At 38.1% G+C, this 18582-nt stretch overlaps 1 protein-coding gene and 1 long non-coding RNA gene across 4 annotated transcripts in view; one reads left to right on the top strand and one right to left on the bottom strand.

The window, feature by feature from the left end:
• Positions 1 to 18582, top strand: part of LOC308672582 — a 171002-nt gene that overhangs the window by 115765 nt on the left and 36655 nt on the right. The window lies entirely within an intron of this gene.
• Positions 1 to 18582, bottom strand: part of EXTL3 (exostosin like glycosyltransferase 3) — a 146363-nt gene that overhangs the window by 42678 nt on the left and 85103 nt on the right. For 2 of the 3 annotated variants that reach the window (XM_081335505.1, XM_081335506.1), the window contains one exon: positions 3863 to 6421. In XM_081335505.1, coding sequence (XP_081191631.1) covers positions 3863 to 6010 — 2148 coding nt within the window. In that variant the 5' untranslated portion in view covers positions 6011 to 6421. Of the gene's footprint in view, positions 1 to 3862; positions 6422 to 7722; positions 7786 to 18582 lie in introns of those variants that run through there. The other variant, XM_081335507.1, reaches the window with a different exon arrangement.

The raw sequence follows: 18582 nt of genomic DNA on the forward strand, positions 1-18582 counted from the left end.
AATCATTTTTCATCACGGTACTCTTCATTTTGTACTACCATCTCCTAAAATCCTTTTCTCCCCAATTTATATTATCCTTAACTAATCCAGTCTGCCTCTAACAAGGGAGAAAATTGTTTTTATTCAACCGGAAGAGTTGAATAAAAAAACAGAAATTATAACTGTTATGTTGATTAACCAGACTTTCCACCCTTATCCCTTCAAGAATTATAGGAAGGATTTCAATCCATCCTGAATTTCCTGCATTCAAAGTTAGCATTCAATTCATTCCATTACACTGGCTCTCCTCCAATTGGTAGCTTCAGTGTATTGGTTGCTATGACTTTAGCTGTTACTCCTATTTCAAAATGCAGATGGCATTCCATATCACTACACCGTAATTTGTTGAAGTTCATTAACCACTTGCTTTAGGTGCTTTGATCAGTAATCACTTTGTCATAGTGGCATTATCACTCTTCTGCACCTGGCAGTCTCATGATGCTTGAAATGGTTTGGTGTTAATAGGAAAACAATTTTTAAATGATGCCAGTTCACCCCACCCCTTCCATTTTTAATTAGAGAAAACTTTGCTTTCTTAACTCTCACACCTAGTGCTAAATAGCTTGCAACAAAATAATGCCAAGAAAAGAAACAAAAACACATCACAATCTCTATTAGAGAAAGGGGAATGTTCCATTCTTTGGTTTCAGCTATCAGCTTTTAAACCTCATGGGATTCAGACACACGAAATGTTTTCCTACTAAAGCATTCAGAGTTAACGAATGGAAGCATACAGGGTTGCAAGTACAAATAAACTATACTGAAAATAAAAATCTGTGCCAAATCTGTGATTTATATTCACTTGTAGTATGGAGAATTTGTAATCTGTATTGCAGTGCCTAAGAAAGGCTGCAGTTGTAAATCAGTATATTCTCAAAATTTCAGCTTTTAAATGAAATCAATAGATGGTCTTTAGTTAACCACTATCTGCTCAGCAAACTCAGCCATAATATGGTATAATTATTTTCCCCACCCAAAAAAGATGTCATTAATTTGGGGGAATGGGTGGAATTTGTGTAAGGTTTGGAGTGGGTGGGACATTGTTGCAAGAAAAAAGTACAGCACATCAGTTCTTTTTTAGAGGGTTTATATAAAAAAGGCATCGGTTCCCAGTGAGGAAAGGCAGATATATCGAGATAATTTAGTTACTCTATTAAGTGCATTCAATTTTTTTCATGTATATTCACATGCATCATCTTTTATTCAGTTATTTATGTGATGGATTGATTGATTGATTTAGGTCTTTGTTGAAGTGTATCCTAACTTTCATTCCTTTCAAACTGTATTCCCTCAATTTTTCCCCAAGAACAAAGTAATTTGGGTTGAGACAGAGGGATGGGAACAAAATCACCCAGTGAGCTTCCTTGATTAAGATAGATATGAACGTGGCTCTCCTCAATCCTAGTACAATGCTTTAACTATAATGTCACATTGGTTCTATGGAGGGCATTCAACAATATTTATCTTGACCACTGAATTGCTAATTTAGGTTTAGCTTCTTCGATACCACCCTCCAAAAAACTAATCATTTAAGATTTACCAATACAGTCCCTACTCAGAAAATAAAATATAAAAGATTTCCTATTCTACCTAGAGTTGTGTTTCTCAGCCTTTACAAATTTAAGTTGTGTGGACTTCAACTGCCAAGAATTCCCCTGCCTGGCTGAAGAACAGTATGGATGTATCAGAGAGGCAACACAGGGTATTATTGGAAAGTATTTGGCTGGGGAAAGGTCTGAAAAACTAAGCAAAATGATGAGATGAATATTAAAAGAATAGGGGTTCATTTTGCTACATTTGAAATAACATTTCTGACCAGCTTCAGAACACACTATTGCCTGGTTTCTTCAACCCAATTTTCAGAAACAATGAACCATGTAATAACCATGCTGGCTGAGTTCAGACTACCCATTAAATTGACATGGTTTGCTAAATTTGTCTCTCATTTTATCATGCAAATAAAGCCACTATATTATTATTGGAAATATTTTAGAAATACTTTTATAAGGTAGATCAACATTATGAGACCCTGAGCTATGAGGAGAGCTTGGGTTATGAAGCACTTTATCATCAGAACTCCTGGAAACCCAATTAAGCAAGTTTGATTGCCAAGGTCTCACTAATCTCTATTACACATCTATGTGTATTTCGACTGTATATATATATAAAAAAGCTCTCTAAAAAGCAGAATATCTGGTATCTTCTGAAAGCTAAAGTCTGTAGCCAGTACTATATTCTAAATAGTATTAGATTTCAATGTACACACAGCCCTGAATATAAAGTACATGATTCTAGGTCAACAAACAGAACACTTTGAAAGTTTCTTCCAATCTAAAGGTGCAATGGTGAATTCAGCCATAGATTGAGCAAGGAAAAGACTTTATTTATTCTGTAGATGTCCAAGATACAAATAATCTTTGCATCTGCCTCAGCTCCCTTATTAGATTAACCAGTGCTGTCATCGGAGAAAATAATAGACCTTTAGACAACGTTTTTTTTGGCCTGGGGTTACAATTCCTTTTGTACCCACAATCCACTAGGAGGCAGTTTTGATGATGTGTTGATTTCACTGAAAGGCCTTTCAGATCTTTTCTTGACCCTTTTGGTTTTATTGGGGTTAATTTCAAAATAAAACATTAACACATTGCCATTTGCAACACATAAAAAGCAAGACATTATCATGATACTGTCATCACATACTGGAGGCTTGTCTGGGGGAGGGGAATGCATGCGGACAACAGATTGTCCACCTCTCCCTAAGTAGCCAATTAATGGTCGCCATTTACTGTATATTAATGTTGCAGTGTTTGCAGTGAGATAAGTATTTTATATTACTACTCCTAGAAAAAAGTGTTTTATTCACTGTTGTCAGAATTGAACAGCATGATTCATTAGCTAGAAATTGCAAGATGAAATATTAAGTTCATTTAACCCAATGTCAAGGTCCTAGATGACAAAATAATAAAATATTATTCTATTCTTGGGTTTTTACTGTCTCTCTCTCTCTCTCTCTCTCTGTGTGTGTGTGTGTGTGTGTGTGTGTGTGTGTGAATTCAAAGCAAAAAACATACCATCATCCCAGAAAGACAGAATATTATCTTTCTTCTATTGAGTCTCTTTCACAAAGCCAATTCATTCCTCCACTTTTACCACCCAAAGTTGATGACTGTAGATCCCATACTGCAAAGATGCTAGTTAGGAAATAACAAGCAAGGCCCCATCATCTATAAGGAGCTCAGATTATGAAGTAAAGTACATCTGCAGCCCTCAGAACAATATCAGAGAAATTTAAAGGGGCCACCCTGCTTCAATGGATGGAAAAACAATCAGAATATTTTATTTTTGCAATATCTAGTAGCACTCTTCACTAGCACTCATGAAATTGTATTTTAAAATAATATTCTAGGCCTCTAAAAACAGCATTGCTTTAATAGAAACTCTAAAATTCAAATTGGTTATTCAAAACATGCCTCATTTCATAATGTAATGTGTTTTATGCAAACATTGGGATGCTTTTATTTTGGGTTGTTTTAGAGTTTTCCTTTATATTTTTTCTTTTGTACTTTAGCATATAAAATAATAAATACATTTTTTTTAAAAAAGGGCCACATTACATCCAGCTTTCACTGTAACACAAATCTCATATTTTTATTGAATGTTTTGGACAATTTCTGGATCTCATAGTTTGCTTTGCTCTAAAATCTATAAAAATACGTGCAAACTGAGAACATCTTATGGCACAACGGAAGACCAACATTTTATATAAATAGTAACTTGAGTTTTCTCATAGGAATAAAAAAGGAAATATCTGAATTTGACTTACCACAATTGGGACACCAATGTCTGGCCAAAGCAGATCTTCTGATGGAAGTTTAGGGGAATTCCAGACTACTACAACTTTATTTAAGTAAGGGAGACCATTGAGTCTCTCTAAGGAGTTCATTAAGACTTCCTCTCGCTCATAGGTTAACATGACTACTGTAAATTGTTCCCTGGGAACATTCCCACCCAATGAAGCTTGGAACTCCTTCCCAGAGCCACCAGCTCCACCACCAATAGGTCGAAATCCAGTGCCTGACCCTAAAAACTTGGCTTCTGAGGGTAGAACAGGATCAAAGGGTGTGTGTGGAAAGAGGTGGAAGGGACCAGGAGCTGAGTTCCAATTTCTGTAAATATCCATTGCTGTGAGAGTAAAATTGCGTAAATATTTGGGAGATGAGTAAGGTGGTTCAGTTTCTACTGGCCCCAAATCTAAATCCCCATTGTCTGCCATATTGGGATCTGTGCCAGCAGCTTTGCCAGAACGGTGAGGGATCTCCACCGCCATTTCCTCTCGAATGGGAACAGCTGGAATTTGGATTCGAGTCCTTATGACAGCCAAGACCGTGCTAAAAACACTGTCTGAAGTGGAAAAGTAGGTTTCCCATAAGAAGCGGCCCTGCCTCCTCATGGCCAAAAGGTCATTGTCAGAAATGCTCCTCAGAAGGAAGTGCACTTCTGTAATACGCGGCTTTGGTATAATTAAGGCCGCCTCATTCCACCGAATTACATCATGATAAGGCAGTTGGACTTGCTCTCCAAGGAAGACTGGAATAGCACCAACTTCTAGAGCCTCAAACAGTCTCATTGCACAGCCAGCAGAGATCATAAGATGGGTATCACCCGGGGTGATTATCAGTGCAAAAGTAGATAATTTCAGTAGCTGTAGTCTGTCTTCCCTTTCTCCACAAAGAGCCCACTCAGTGGGCAAACTTGCCTTTGGCTGATTCTTACATGTAAATTCCACCAAGACAAAGTCCAATTTGCTGTCTTGAACAGCCTTTAATGTGGTAATAATTCTATCATCATAGTCTGCTGGTGCATTTCCTTCAATTTCTTCCTCAAATGATCGTACTTCTTGTAAGCTGGATCGGAGAGATTCAACCTTCTCCCCTTGGAAACTGAATAAGTATTTTCTCTTTACCGGCACCTGGGGCGGGATCTCTAGGAAGTTGGGTTCAGACATGGCATGGACAAGAGGAGATACTACAATGTCAAAACCTGGACGATACTGTACATCATAAAAGGTGGACTGGGCAATCATGGCTCTCCCAGTACTGACATTATAAAGGAAGTTTTGAGTTTCTGACTTCCTGGATAAATTAATAATGAGATGGTTATGTCCATCTGTCCTCCAATATGGCAAAGCGTGCAATTGTTGTTCTAATTCAGTAGGTTTAGGCATTACAGGTTCCTGCATTTCCCCTACTAGGACAATGTAGAGACAGGCAATGTTTGCATTTTCAGTAACATATATGTTAGTTCTGACAGTGGATTCAAAGGCTTGCTTAATTAAAGGATCCAATGAGTTCCCAAAGTTAAACTGGTCACTGTTGTAGACATATACTGGAAAACCAGAGGTTAGTGGACAACGTGAATAGTCAAAGCAATTATGCAACCGGCAGTTTCTATTGGATTTTGGCATGGGAAAACTAGAGTCATCTTTGTCTGGTAGCAGTCGAATCGGCAGTGAAAGCTTGGGCTGGTTCTGAGCCATCAACTCTTTATATGAATGCTCTGTTTGACTGATAACATTCTTTAGTTGCAGAAGATCCTGCTTTGCATTCTCAATGCTTTTCTTGCAGGCTTCAATCTTAAGATTCAGCTTGGCAATCTCACTGTTTAACTCCTGCCGCTTAGCTTCCAACTGGAGCAGCTCTTCACTCACTGACTCTCGAATTCGGCATAAATCCTCAACATGCTTCACCTCACAAAGTTCGTTACCTATGCGGGGACCAAAGATGCGCTTGCCAGCATCATCTACATCATCTATGGTGGTTAAGTAGTAATGGGCAATGAGAGGAAAGAAGACCAAGATAATGAATAATGTGAAGCTAAGCCAAGTGAGTCGAATCCGACTAGACCATCGTAGCATCCAAGGTTGGCCTCCATTCCCTACTCCCCCATTCCGCAACATTGTATAGCCAGTCATGAGTCCCAAGGTTGGTGCCACACCTCTATCACGTGGGATCAGTAGCCATACCCAAAACAGTTTGTATCCCAGGATTTCCAGAAGGAAATATTATTGTGTTTGTTTGACAAAAAGCCAATAGAATGGAAATTTCATCTTCTTGTGATGAAGGATACAACTTCTGATTTGACGGGAACCAACAATCAGAAACACTTCTCTCAAGCTTCAATTAACTGGGTGTCGCAAGGCAAAAGAAAACAGGATTGACATGGCAATCAGAAGTCTTCTCTGGGCCAGATACACACAAAAGGAGCACTTCAAAGTTTACTCTTGTCCGCATTCTGAATTAGCATCCAGTAAACAAGGCAATCATGAAGAATCTCATGCTATCAGTATCCCTCGTCGTCATCATGCTGCCAGTAGTCCACTAGCCTAAAAAACAACAAGGATATATCAGATCATATAAACAGTGAAGATTTCATTAGCCTCTGAAAACAGAACACATGTTTTTGAACAACAAAGCAGAAATAATAGCATACTGCTCTACATAGTATCTTTACAAAACTATGCTGACCAGACATTATTTGGAAAATGTATCTGATGTTAGTGTCTTTGGTGTAGAGATTGTCTTTCTAATATAAAACTTACAAACATATAAATACTGTATCTATGTCCATTCTTATATCTATCTAGAAAGATGTGCTTTTTATATACTTTGGAATATAAAGCCAAGATGGACCTTGATATCTAGTCAACTTTAGTTATCTTTGGCAAAACATTAGAAACTTTATCACAATGAGCAAGAACAAATTTCAGAGTTTCCAAAGTAGAATTTAAGAACTAAATTAATAAATAGCTTTTATCTCCAAGTATCTCTGTTCTTATTCCTTTCTAGGCAAAAGTTTTCTGATGCAGGTTTCCATCATTGACATAAAGGCAAATGGATGAGGATAGGAATTAGTTATACTTGAAGGGAAAAAATCTAATGAAAGGAGCACATTTAAGAGGATGAAAGATTTTCCCCACATACCATAATTGGCTTACAAAATTTACTGCAAGACATGATGAAATAAAACATTTTTTAAAAAGGAATAGACTAAGGGATGATGAAATGTCTGTTTGATCATATAGTCTCACATTTAAACAGAAAGAATATCTAAGTGATCTATTTTTGATGGTCCCCCTTCAGTGCTAGAAATCTCCCACCTTAGAGCACTCCAAATAGATCAGACTACAACTTCTAGAATTCCCAGCCAGTATTGCCAATTATAAAATGTAGTTAAATAAATGCAGACAGATGCAAGCAAGGTCGCATTGGTAGTTCACTAGCATTCAGGGTTGAACACCAGCCAGAAGTATTATAATAGCATCTTTATTTGAGATTGGCTTTTAAATCACAAAAATTATGTGCTAAAGTTACAATTCTTCCTACTCAAAAAAAAAGTTTTTTTGCTTTGAATAATACAAGAATGTGAAAACAAGATAAAAATATCAGCTGAATTGGATTAAATACCAGTGAAGACATTTGCAAACATACTGCCCCATTCACAGTGCCACCAATAAAGGGTATCAACACATATTTCACAAGGAAAAAGTGAGATACAGTGCTGCAAAAACAAAACAAAACAGATCAAAAACATTAGTTTCATTCTTGGTGATAGCTTTTCATGGTCCTCAATTTAGTTATTACATGAGTGACAAAATAGTGGAGTACAGAAGTTTTATGTTTTTACCTTAGAACAGACATTCCCCTTATTGTAAGGAAGAAGGGGGAAATACGTCATCCAAAATGGTAGTTCCATCTGCAACTTTTAACAGCTGTAAAAATTGTGCAGTAAGACATACAAAATGAGGCACAACTCTAGGAAGTCTTGTAAAAGGCTGTTACTGGAAACACCTCAGTGGCTGTGTCTCAATGCTAATATTCTGCCTGCCTCCAAACTTTATGCATAAGTAAAAATTGATGTAGTTTCCTAGGTTTTCAAGGATTTATTATTTATTTTTAGTTCCCAGTTATTTGGCCTTCAAAGATTCCAAAATCCTCTGTTTGAAAGGTGGGAAAAATATTTGAAATAAGGGTTTCAATATTTCCCTACTCCTGCCAGAATATTTTGCTCAAATCTCTATTTTTGTGCTGTTTCTACACCCCAGACTGAGATAAAAGAAAATCTCCTTTTTTGCTTGCATTATTGTGGGCAAAAACAGTTTTTGTATTTTAAAATGCTTTTTGTGACTAATCTTGAGCAGAAAATCACAAAGCAAGAATTTAAAATGAACTCTTGGAGAAATTTCCAATTGTGAGATGCCAGATTTCATAATGCTGAGTTACAAAGATGAGCCAAGTTGAGCCAAGATACGCAGCCTGCTTTGGAAAGAATAGTCCAAAAAAGTGACTGCTTTTCAAGAGGTTCATTTTCAGCTAGTAAAAGCTTTCTTGAAGCCACAAAAGGATAATGATCAAAAAAGAAAAATGGCTTAGATTTCTATTTCTAATATCATCTGGAATGAACAGCATATATAAATGCTGAGCTTCAGCAAAAATACACTTTAATTATTACATGGATTTATCTAGCATGAGTCTATTAATACACTACAGATTCTAAAGTAATAGGCATCATTATAGCTGAAAATATTTAGCTGTCATTGATATGGGGACTTCTTACCCTGCTATCTTGTCTCAGCATTCATATAATAATAAATTGAACTAAAGCTTCATCCAAAAATAGAGTCCACGCTATTATCTTTCTGTCTAAAATATATAATGGTGTGAAATTCTGAGGAACCAATATGTAACACAAAACTGTCATATATTTGCTCGCAATCACTTCATCATCCAATTGTGTTGTGAACAATTCCACCTTGACATTTTTGCCTGAATTTATGTATTTATTTAAAAGATGGTGCAGCCAAAATTGTGTGTGCCACTGTATTCTGGACCAGTTGTAATTTCTATGTGATCTTCGAAGGCAGCTCCATATAGTGCATGTTGCAGTAATCCAACCAGGAAGTGACCAAGCCATGAATTTCTATTAATTTATTGGATCTTATTTTTTATTTATTTATTTATTTTTATTTTTATTCCATTTATATCCCGCCCTTCTCCGAAGACTCAGGGCGGCTTACAAGCTTAGCAGTAGCCTTCATTCTATGTATATGCCTGCTTATTAGGGCTTTCACACACACACCCCAAGCGGCATTATTACAAAGTCAGCTTAATTGCCCCCAACAATCTGGGTCCTCATTTTACCTACCTCGGAAGGATGGAAGGCTGAGTCAACCTTGAGCCTGGTGGGATGCGAACCTGCACTAATTGCAGGCAGCTGGTGTTACTTAAGGAGGCATTAGCCCACTGCTCCACCATCTTAGACCTGGAAATTCTTCAACTGACCAAATGATGTTCAACTGTCAACATCAGGTTGTACTTTTTAACCCAAGAACCTGGTTTGGAAAACTGATTTACCAAAATAACCCATTTCCAAAAAAGATGTACTATAATTTTGGGTAATATGGGACTCGGGAAACTAGTATTAGTTACCATATGCAGCATAGTTCAGTTTAATGAAAACCCAGTCATTCCCTAAGATTTCAGGCACAGAAGGAAATTTCCATGCCTACCAAGTTTCTTTTTAACAGGAGACATCAGAGACTGAGGGATCTTCCAAAGGTGCCCCTATGGAGAAGAACTAAAACATGAGAATATCCACTACATCTTCAACTTAGGCTAAGCTAACAATGGTGCTATGTTTAGAGATTGTTCTGCCACTCAAACAAATGTATTGCATTTGAAATGGCATAGCCAATTACAGGTACATCGAATTATATTATTATTATTATTATTATTATTATTATTATTATTATTATTATTATTATTATTATTATTATTATTATTATTGATCATCGCACAGTCAGCCAGATGTTCAGGATGGATTTGGCATTTTTGTCTACCTATAGAGTCATTACCAAGGACCTGGGATAGGCAGATGTGGATGTTTGATGGTATTACAGATATTGTCGTAGGATGGAAGCAGTTCCTAGTAAGGCCGCCTTTTGCAATTGACTAATGGCGAATTTGTCAGTGCCAATGGTGTTCAAGTGGTGCTCCAGTTGTTTTGGGATTGCACCCAAGGGGCCTATTACTATTGGTACTACCCTTGCTTGCCTTTGCCACGGTCTTTCTATTTCTATTTGTAGGTCTTTGTATTTTGTTATCTTCTCCAGTTCTTTCTCGTCTATTCTGCTGTCTCCAGGCACTGCCATGTCCACTATCCAGACATTTTTGTCCTTCTTATCAACAATTGTTAAGTCCAGGGTGTTGTGTTATGTTATATTATTATTATTGTTGTTGATGTTGTTATTGTTATTATTTTATTCATTAGACATGAACCTCAGTCAACTGAACATTCAAATTGACTGGCGCTGATAGTTGACACGGGTTGCTACCAGCATCCTACGTATTAAGCAGGTACCTCCTTAAAATGTAACATGTTCTGAGTAGCGCAGTTTTTTGTAGTTTTGCTGGAGTTATTGCAGGAAGCTGCAATTTCTTGATGTATTTTGCAAAGTTTTTGGACATAGTTCCCAGTGCCCCAATGACAATGAGTATCACTGTTACACGTTTCATCCATAATCGCGCAGTTTCGATGGCCAGGTTGTGGTATTTCGTAATTTTTTCCAGTTCTTCGACTCTGGCATCTCCTGGTACAGCGATATAAATCAACTGTATTATTATTATTATTATTATTATTATTATTATTATTATTATTATTATTATTATTATTATTATTATTATTATTATTATTATTATTATTATATTTTACTTTCTAAATATATTACGGTCATCTCAAGGTAAAGAACATACTTAGTACTACTGCTTCCTCTTTTCCATACAATAATTAACCTGGAAGTTAGGTTACGCTGAGAGAGAGAGGGACTGGCCCGAAGTCGCCCAGCTGGCTTCCATGCCTAGAACCTAGAACTCACAGACCTAGAACTCACTGTCTGCTGCTTTCTAGGCCAGCAGCTGAACCACTACATCAAACTTGGCTCTGTCTGGAAAACATCACTCAGAACAAATTGAACTGATGTTAAGTATCAGCAAGGTACAAAAATGGCAACATTTCCTAGATGTGAAAGTTCTACTTCCAGTTTTTGACAAAACATAATATCCTCCCATTTATGAATCACAGTAGCCGGTACTGAGAAAGTACAGATTTAAACACTGATAATAATGTATCACTGTTGTAACTATGATCTATGGATGGGTTTATCTACAAAAAATTAACTTTTGACTTTAGCAAAATTAGATGAGGTCATCTGCAGATAATTGATGATTTTAAAATGGATCTATTTTATGTTTTTAATAGTGTCTTTTTCTTCTAAGTCTGTCCTTGAGGGTTAATACATCTATTTCACACACCTGCAGTTACAAATTAAACATTTAAGAGTAGAACATAAAGTCTGCACATTTATAAACCCTTTGAAAGGTAGTGACGGGGTGGCTGTACACAGTGCTTTTTTTGTAAAAGAAAAAGGTGGAACTCACACATCATACAACCCGCCTTGCCTACCCTACAAGGTTCCATCCAAAAAAGGTGCCGGAACTCCATTCTGAGCATTCTATGAGGAAAAAAGCCCTGGCTGTACATAACTGCAGTACTATAGAATAAATATCAGGAAAGATTTTTAAACTATCCTTTGAAAGCCAGAAAAGCTCCAAAGTTGCTAAAAGGGTGATGAACTCTGCTGTTTCTATCTAAAAGCTACCTTGGCCATTTACCCTTTCATTTTCTGCCTTGTTCCTCAGATTTTTACAATAAGAGCCCATCAGCAAATTATTGAAGAGCTTTACCCAAAGCTCTTCTAATAGAACACTAATTCCATACCAAGCCATCTTTGCTGCCTCTAAATAGCAAGCTAATTTTATATAATGGCCTTCAGAACTAGTCACAAAAGGCATGCAATAGATGCTAAGAAAGATGTTCTTGCCATTTACAGCAACAATGGGTGTGGGGAGAAGATCTGTGTCAGACAACTCAAGGACACAGATATATATCACTGGGTTCTGTTCAGGCTTTAAAGCACTAACTTTGACATTCTAGACCTATTCTAGACTCAATACGCTCACACAGAGAAGGCCTCCTCAGGGTACCGTCGGCTAGACAATGTCGGCTGGCGACCCCCAGGGGGAGGGCCTTCTCTGTGGGAGCGCCAGTCCTATGGAATCAGCTCCCCCCTGAGCTTCGGATGGCCCAAAATCTTCAGTCCTTTCGCCACGGCCTCAAAACACTCCTTTTCCACCTGGCTGACCTGGACTGACAAGCATTTTAATTATATTTACAATTTTTAATTTATTTTTAATTTTAATTTATTGCACAGATGATTTTAATTTTATTTTTATCTTAATTTCTGTACTTATTATATGTTTTGTTGTTAGCCGCCCTGAGTCCTTCGGGAGATAGGGCGGGATATAAATCCCATAAATAAATAAATAAATAAATAAATAAATAAATAAATAAATAAATAAATAAATAAATAAATAAATAAATAAATAAATAAATAAATAAATAAATAAATAAATAAAAAAGAGATCACGAGTCTGTAACTCTTTATTCGGGAACTGCAGGAAGTTCAAACTGAGAAATTTGCAGCATTCTAGAAAGAGTCTGGATCTAAATGAATCTCCCAGACCATCTATTTTTCAGTACTTTAGAAAGCTCACCTTCTTCACCTATTACTCCAATCTGCCACCTCTCTGATTAGACCATGTTTCCCATTTCTGACAAGTAGTCACTTCTTTCAAAACTTTTTGATAGTTCCACATTGTATGTATGGTCCCCAACTGTTCTGACATTTCAAAAGGCATCTGACCTTTTTGTTTTTCCAATAGGCATTTGGGCCAGAGTGAAAATTCCAAGTTGCCGTTTTATTTTTTAATGAAATATAAGATTGATTGTAATTGCTCTTTACCTGTAGATCACCCAGAATATTTAACTCTAGGACAATCTACAAATATTTAAAGTAAAAAAGAAGTTGAACCCTGCTTCTGATCCCACTAGACAGAGAATTGCTCAACTTCTGTACTCTAGAACAGAGATCCCCAACCTTTCTAGGTTGGCGGCCCAGAGGGAAAGAAAGGGGCAGGCATGGGGCCACGTGTGCCTGCGCAACACAAACAGGGGCGTGTGAGTGCGCATGCACTGTTGGGACGGGGCTAGCACCCAAGTGACACTGGGGGCAGATCTAGCACCCGCATGATGCTGGGGCCGGGCTTAGCACTTGTGTAACACCCAAGGCGGGGCTAGCAGCCATGTGAAGCTGGGGGCGGCACAAGCGTCTGCATGATGCTCGGGGCAGTGCAAGCGCTTGTGCAATGCTGGGAGCAGGCCTAGCACCCGCATGACACTCAGGGTGGGGCTAGTGCCTGCGCGATATTCAGGGCGGGGCTAGCACCCATGTGACACTCAGAGTAGCACTAGCATAAATGGTCAGCCATTCACTGGCCCGGTGCCCAAGAGGCACAGCCTGGTAATGGGCTGCGGCCCACAGGTTGGGGACTCCTGCTCTAGAATCTAAGGGTTTGGGAACAAACCATCTCAACAGCATAGGAGAACAACTTTGGAGTCTTTGAAGCTATTGAGCAGATTAGAGTCCTTAAGAAATTTCTTTCCTTGTTATGTTAGAAAATCTGTGCCAATTACAATCACTTATTGTTTTAGATTCACACAATATATGCAAGCTAAAACTGGACAGAATTGGAGATTACAGTAAGTGTTCATCTATAACACTTTAAGAATGTATAAGATCTATACAAGTACCCATACTAATAATTTAACTGCTATGGTGAAGCTCCTAGAGTAAAAGAGTAAGGAAGTTGCTAACCAGCTCTGCAAAAGGTTATCTGGTTTTCATACTATCCTCTAAGTAAAAGTCTTGGTAGTTCTCACTGCCATCTCCTATCTTCTAGTGAGTGCCTTATATGGCCACCTCTAAATGCAGAAGTAGAGTTCTTTCATCCTGGGTTACTTTCTGGCAGTTACAAGATAAAAGTACAAAAATAGAATAAAATAATTGCTACTGCATCACCTCCTGGTCATGTAATACTGAAATATATGATGAGAGGATTCAGGTCTTTCTATGAAAATAAATCAATCTCACAAAGTACAGATTAAAGTTAACTTTATTAATAAGAAAGTGCACACACAAACACACATGCTCACACAAACACAATTTCTGAATTCATTTAGTAAGACTTATCTTTTTTTAAACTTCTCTGGAAGTTCGAACCTTTAAACTGAATCTGAAGGAGAAGGATCTCAGCTTTTGCTTTTCTCCATCCAATCCCAATTGTTGTTAATTTCTCTTCCTCCAGATATCTCCTCCAATCTCCCAAAAGAACAAATCTTCCACCTCTTGAAGAGTGAGGGATTGGGGGATGCCTTTCACTTATATGCCAAAGCCCAGACCCAAGAGATATGAATTGAGTATGTCCTACTGTCTGATACGAGGGTTTTGGGATGAGTTCTTTCTCAGGGCTAGTTAGAAGTAGACTGACAACAGAAATTTAAATGGTTGACATACCTAATTCAATGGCTTAACTAGCTTGAACTTTAGAAGCAAATAGAAGCCATGCTTCAATTTTAACCCTCAACCCAATAGGAGAGATTTCTTTCTAATGAGAGGTATGTTATAACCCTAAGTATTTTAGCTTTTGTGAGCAGAATACCCCCTTTGTCTTCTATAATATTTTGGCGTCAATAAATCATGCCACTACCACCTTCAGGATACTGCAGTATGCTCTGCAAGGTGCTGCAAGAAACTGCAGTCGATACAAATTGCAGTGGCCCATCATAGCCATGCAGCTGCACTGTCCTCTAGTAGGTTTTTGAGTACAATTAATCAGAGGGTTAATTTTGATTTCTATCATTCTTAATGACTTCTCTCTGAAAATAACTGGAATGAATAATAAATCATACAACATTGAGCAGGAAATAAAAAAGTATGTGTAATGTTTCCTCAGATGCTTAATATATTTATAGAAAAATGTAAAATAAATATTTGTGTGACATTACAATTGGTTTGACTGGGGTGAGTGTGAAGATGTATATAATTATAAATTCAGACAGTTCCCAGTTGTTGGCCAAGAACAAATGATTTGCATCAAGTACTAGACTATATGACGAGGAATGAGGGATATGGATTTGAAAATTCATAAATTAAGAACCAAGGTAGCTTTGTTTGACAGGGAAAATGGAGTGGAATGGTTACAAATAATATATAGGGGGGGAAACTACAGTAAGCAAACCGATATTTGTAGTTTAGTAGAATGTCTACTGAAGATGGGAAAATGGACGGAGAAACTATAAGACATGCAAATGCTGGCAGAAACACTGTTGGTAGTATGTCATTTGTTATGAGAAAATATTTGTTGAAAGTAGCAAGGGTTGTTGTGCAGAAGGGCATCCCTTGGCCTACTAGATTATATGAAAGTGAGAGCCCCTCCAGATACCTCTCCAGACACAAGTTCAGAGGAGGAAGAGGAGGATAAGCCGGGTCCTGGCATCTTGGGGGAAGAGAGCACAGAGGCTCTGAGAGCTGTGGATCACGAAGCCCAACGGAGCAGCCTCAGCTGGGACGACTGGATGGGCAGCAGGCTGAATGAACTAAGGGAGCTGCAGTTATGGCAGGTTAGCCTGGACGATACAGGCAGGGAACACGAGCAACTGCCAGCAGTCAGTAAGGATAAGGGGGTGACGTCCACACCTCCTCCTGATCCAAGGACGCGCAGAGCAGAGAGGAGACAGGTGCAATGCCAGTCAGCCAGGTTATTCGTGAGGAGGCAGTACCAGCATAGCCTATTTAATCCCGCCCAAAGGAATGGGTGTTGCTTGAACATGTCCAGTTTCTTGTGTCATGTTCCTGTTTCTTGCATCTTGACCTGCGGTCATGTGTTTGGACCTTGGACTGGCCTTCAAACTACATTTGCGCTTCTTGTGTCGAACCTGGGAACTGAACCAACTTGTCCTTTGGTTTGCAATTGAACGGGGGAGGGGGGTATTGAATAAAAACCTTTGAACTCTCCATTGTGTGCATGAGCAGGGCAGATTTAGGTATACTTCCTTTCTTTTATTTCATAATTTAATTTCTTTTGCTTACTATTTAACTTGGTGGTAATTACCAAGAGACAGAATAAATTAGTCAAAAGCAGATCTTGTAGTCATCCTTCCTCTTTTTTTTTTGAAGAGTAACTTCCTTAACATACCGTGGGAATGTTGTACAAATAATAATACACATTAGCATCAGCAAAGCATTTAACAAAGTGCCCATGAGATATTGATTAGGAAAGTAGTTCATAAAGAACTAAATGACATGACAAACCATGGATATATAGTTGACAATAATTGCATTCACTGAGTGCTCATCAATGGATACTTAGCAAACTGTAGAGAAAAATAACAACCTGCAGCCCTCAACTCTTCAATATGTTAATTAATGATGTGGATGAAGAGTTGATAGTAAGCTCATCAAATCTGCACATAAGAAGAAGAACAGATATGAAAATTCAAATTGTTCTTGACAGAATGGAAAAATACGCTAAAAGTGCCAAAAGACAAATGAAAAAATTCTTCATTTATTAAACAAAAATCTAATGCACATGGAATGGGGTAATATCTGGCTTTGCTAAAAGTCTGGACCAGGTCTAGACTTTGGAAGAACCTAAACAAACATTCCAAAGGACCATCACAATTAGATGTCGTCTCCACAACACTTCTCCTTATCTAAGAGGTTCTACTCTCTCTATATGGTGTATATGTCTTGGTGACATAATAAGCAAGTCACTTCTCACTGCTTGGTTTCCTTTTTATAGCCTGAAGCAATTGAATGATCAGCAACAGAAGGCAAGCCTTGGAGAGTGAAAAAGGGGATCCCTCCTATTGGTGCTCCTCTTGCTCTCCTAAACCAGGGGTAGGCAACCTCGGCTCTTTTATGACTCATGGACTTCAACTCCCAGAATTCCTGAGTCAGCTATGCTGACTCAGGAATTCTGGGAGTTGAAGTCCATGAGTCATAAAAGAGCCGAGGTTGCCTACCCCTGTCCTAAACAGTCACTGTTCCTAGCTTCTTTCCTGTCTCACTGGCTGGATAATACAGAGCAGCAACCAGTTCACCTTCAATCTTTAGTTACTGAAGGAAACTGTTCACCAGCACCTACAGAGCAGAGCAAGGGAGCAGCAGCAGAAGTTCCATCAGTCACCAAATCACGTCTGTCCACTCAGACTAAACAACAATAATGAGCACCGAGATGTTTTGGGTTGCCTCATAATTATACCTGCTACCTAACTGGACTATTGGCAATAATCTGGAACAGCAATGATTAGATTGTTGATAGTCCTATTAGGCTGGTCTAGATGAGTGAGAAACGTTGCTTTCACTGTCACAGGGTGAAATGGAATGCTAAAAAAAAATGTCAGATCCACCAGACACAGGCTTGGTTCTCCAAAGGATGAGCTCTGTGTAGCATCTAAAATAGCAATTACTCCTTCTCTTCTTTTGTAGTCAGCAGTGGGTCCTTCTGGGAATGAAAACCCAGGGACATCTTACTTTCTGTCTGCCCTGTATCTGGAAAATATTAAATGCCACTTCAGTTGACTGATAAATCATTCAACAACAACCAGCTCTTTTCTCTTGTTTTAATCAGTTATTTTTCACCCAGCCCATTATTAATTCCAGGTACCATCATATGCTAAGACAGGAAAGAGAATCACATCAGGGAAATAGAAGGATGACTCAATATACTTTTCTGTAGTTACAGATGAGTACTAGTAATATTGACCTTTATTCATGTAAATCTGGAAGCTAAAAGCTTGCTAAATTCTGCTTTGGCACAATGCATTTACAAGCTATATCCAAGCTCTCGGTAAACAGATATTTCTGGTAGGTATGATAAATCACAAAGCAACTTGCACCCAGCAGAGGGCAGTGATGCTCACATAACTACTATATTCCAGGGTCTGAGAACTAATGTAGGTTATTAACTTTATACAAGCTACACAGGACAACAATTTAAATCACATAATGTTCTTGCAACAGACAATTTAGTTGTTCTAAATGAGCAGTCACCTGAACAATTGCAGCATACTGAGAAACACAGATGGGGGGGAAACAAAAATCAATAGACTCCAATTATGAAGTCCAGTAAAAGTAGAGTTTAAAAACCACCTCTCTTTACTAATATGTCACATATTTTGTAAAATCTTTCCCTGCAGGTGAAATATGGTATTAACAAAGTTTGCTGTGACCTCTGCAATTGTGCCAAACCATGATGAGTTAAGTGTGCTTCAGAAGATGTTGTTCTCACAAGACCCAGAAGAGGTACAAAGACACTGGTTAATTGTGCTCACTGTTAGGAAGTTTCTCCTTAATTCCAGGTTGCTTCTCTCCTCAATTAGTTTCCATACATTGTTTCTTGTCTTGCCTTCAGGTGCTTTGGAAAAATAAGTTGAACCTCCTCTTCTTGCCTGGGTTATTCAAAGTTAGTTCCTTGACCAGGTTATTGTTTAACTTGATTGCCAGACACTTCTTGTTAGATACTTTCA

This window comes from Vipera berus (genome assembly GCF_964194415.1).
Source record: "Vipera berus genome assembly, chromosome: 1".
Classification (NCBI taxonomy): domain Eukaryota; kingdom Metazoa; phylum Chordata; class Lepidosauria; order Squamata; family Viperidae; genus Vipera; species Vipera berus.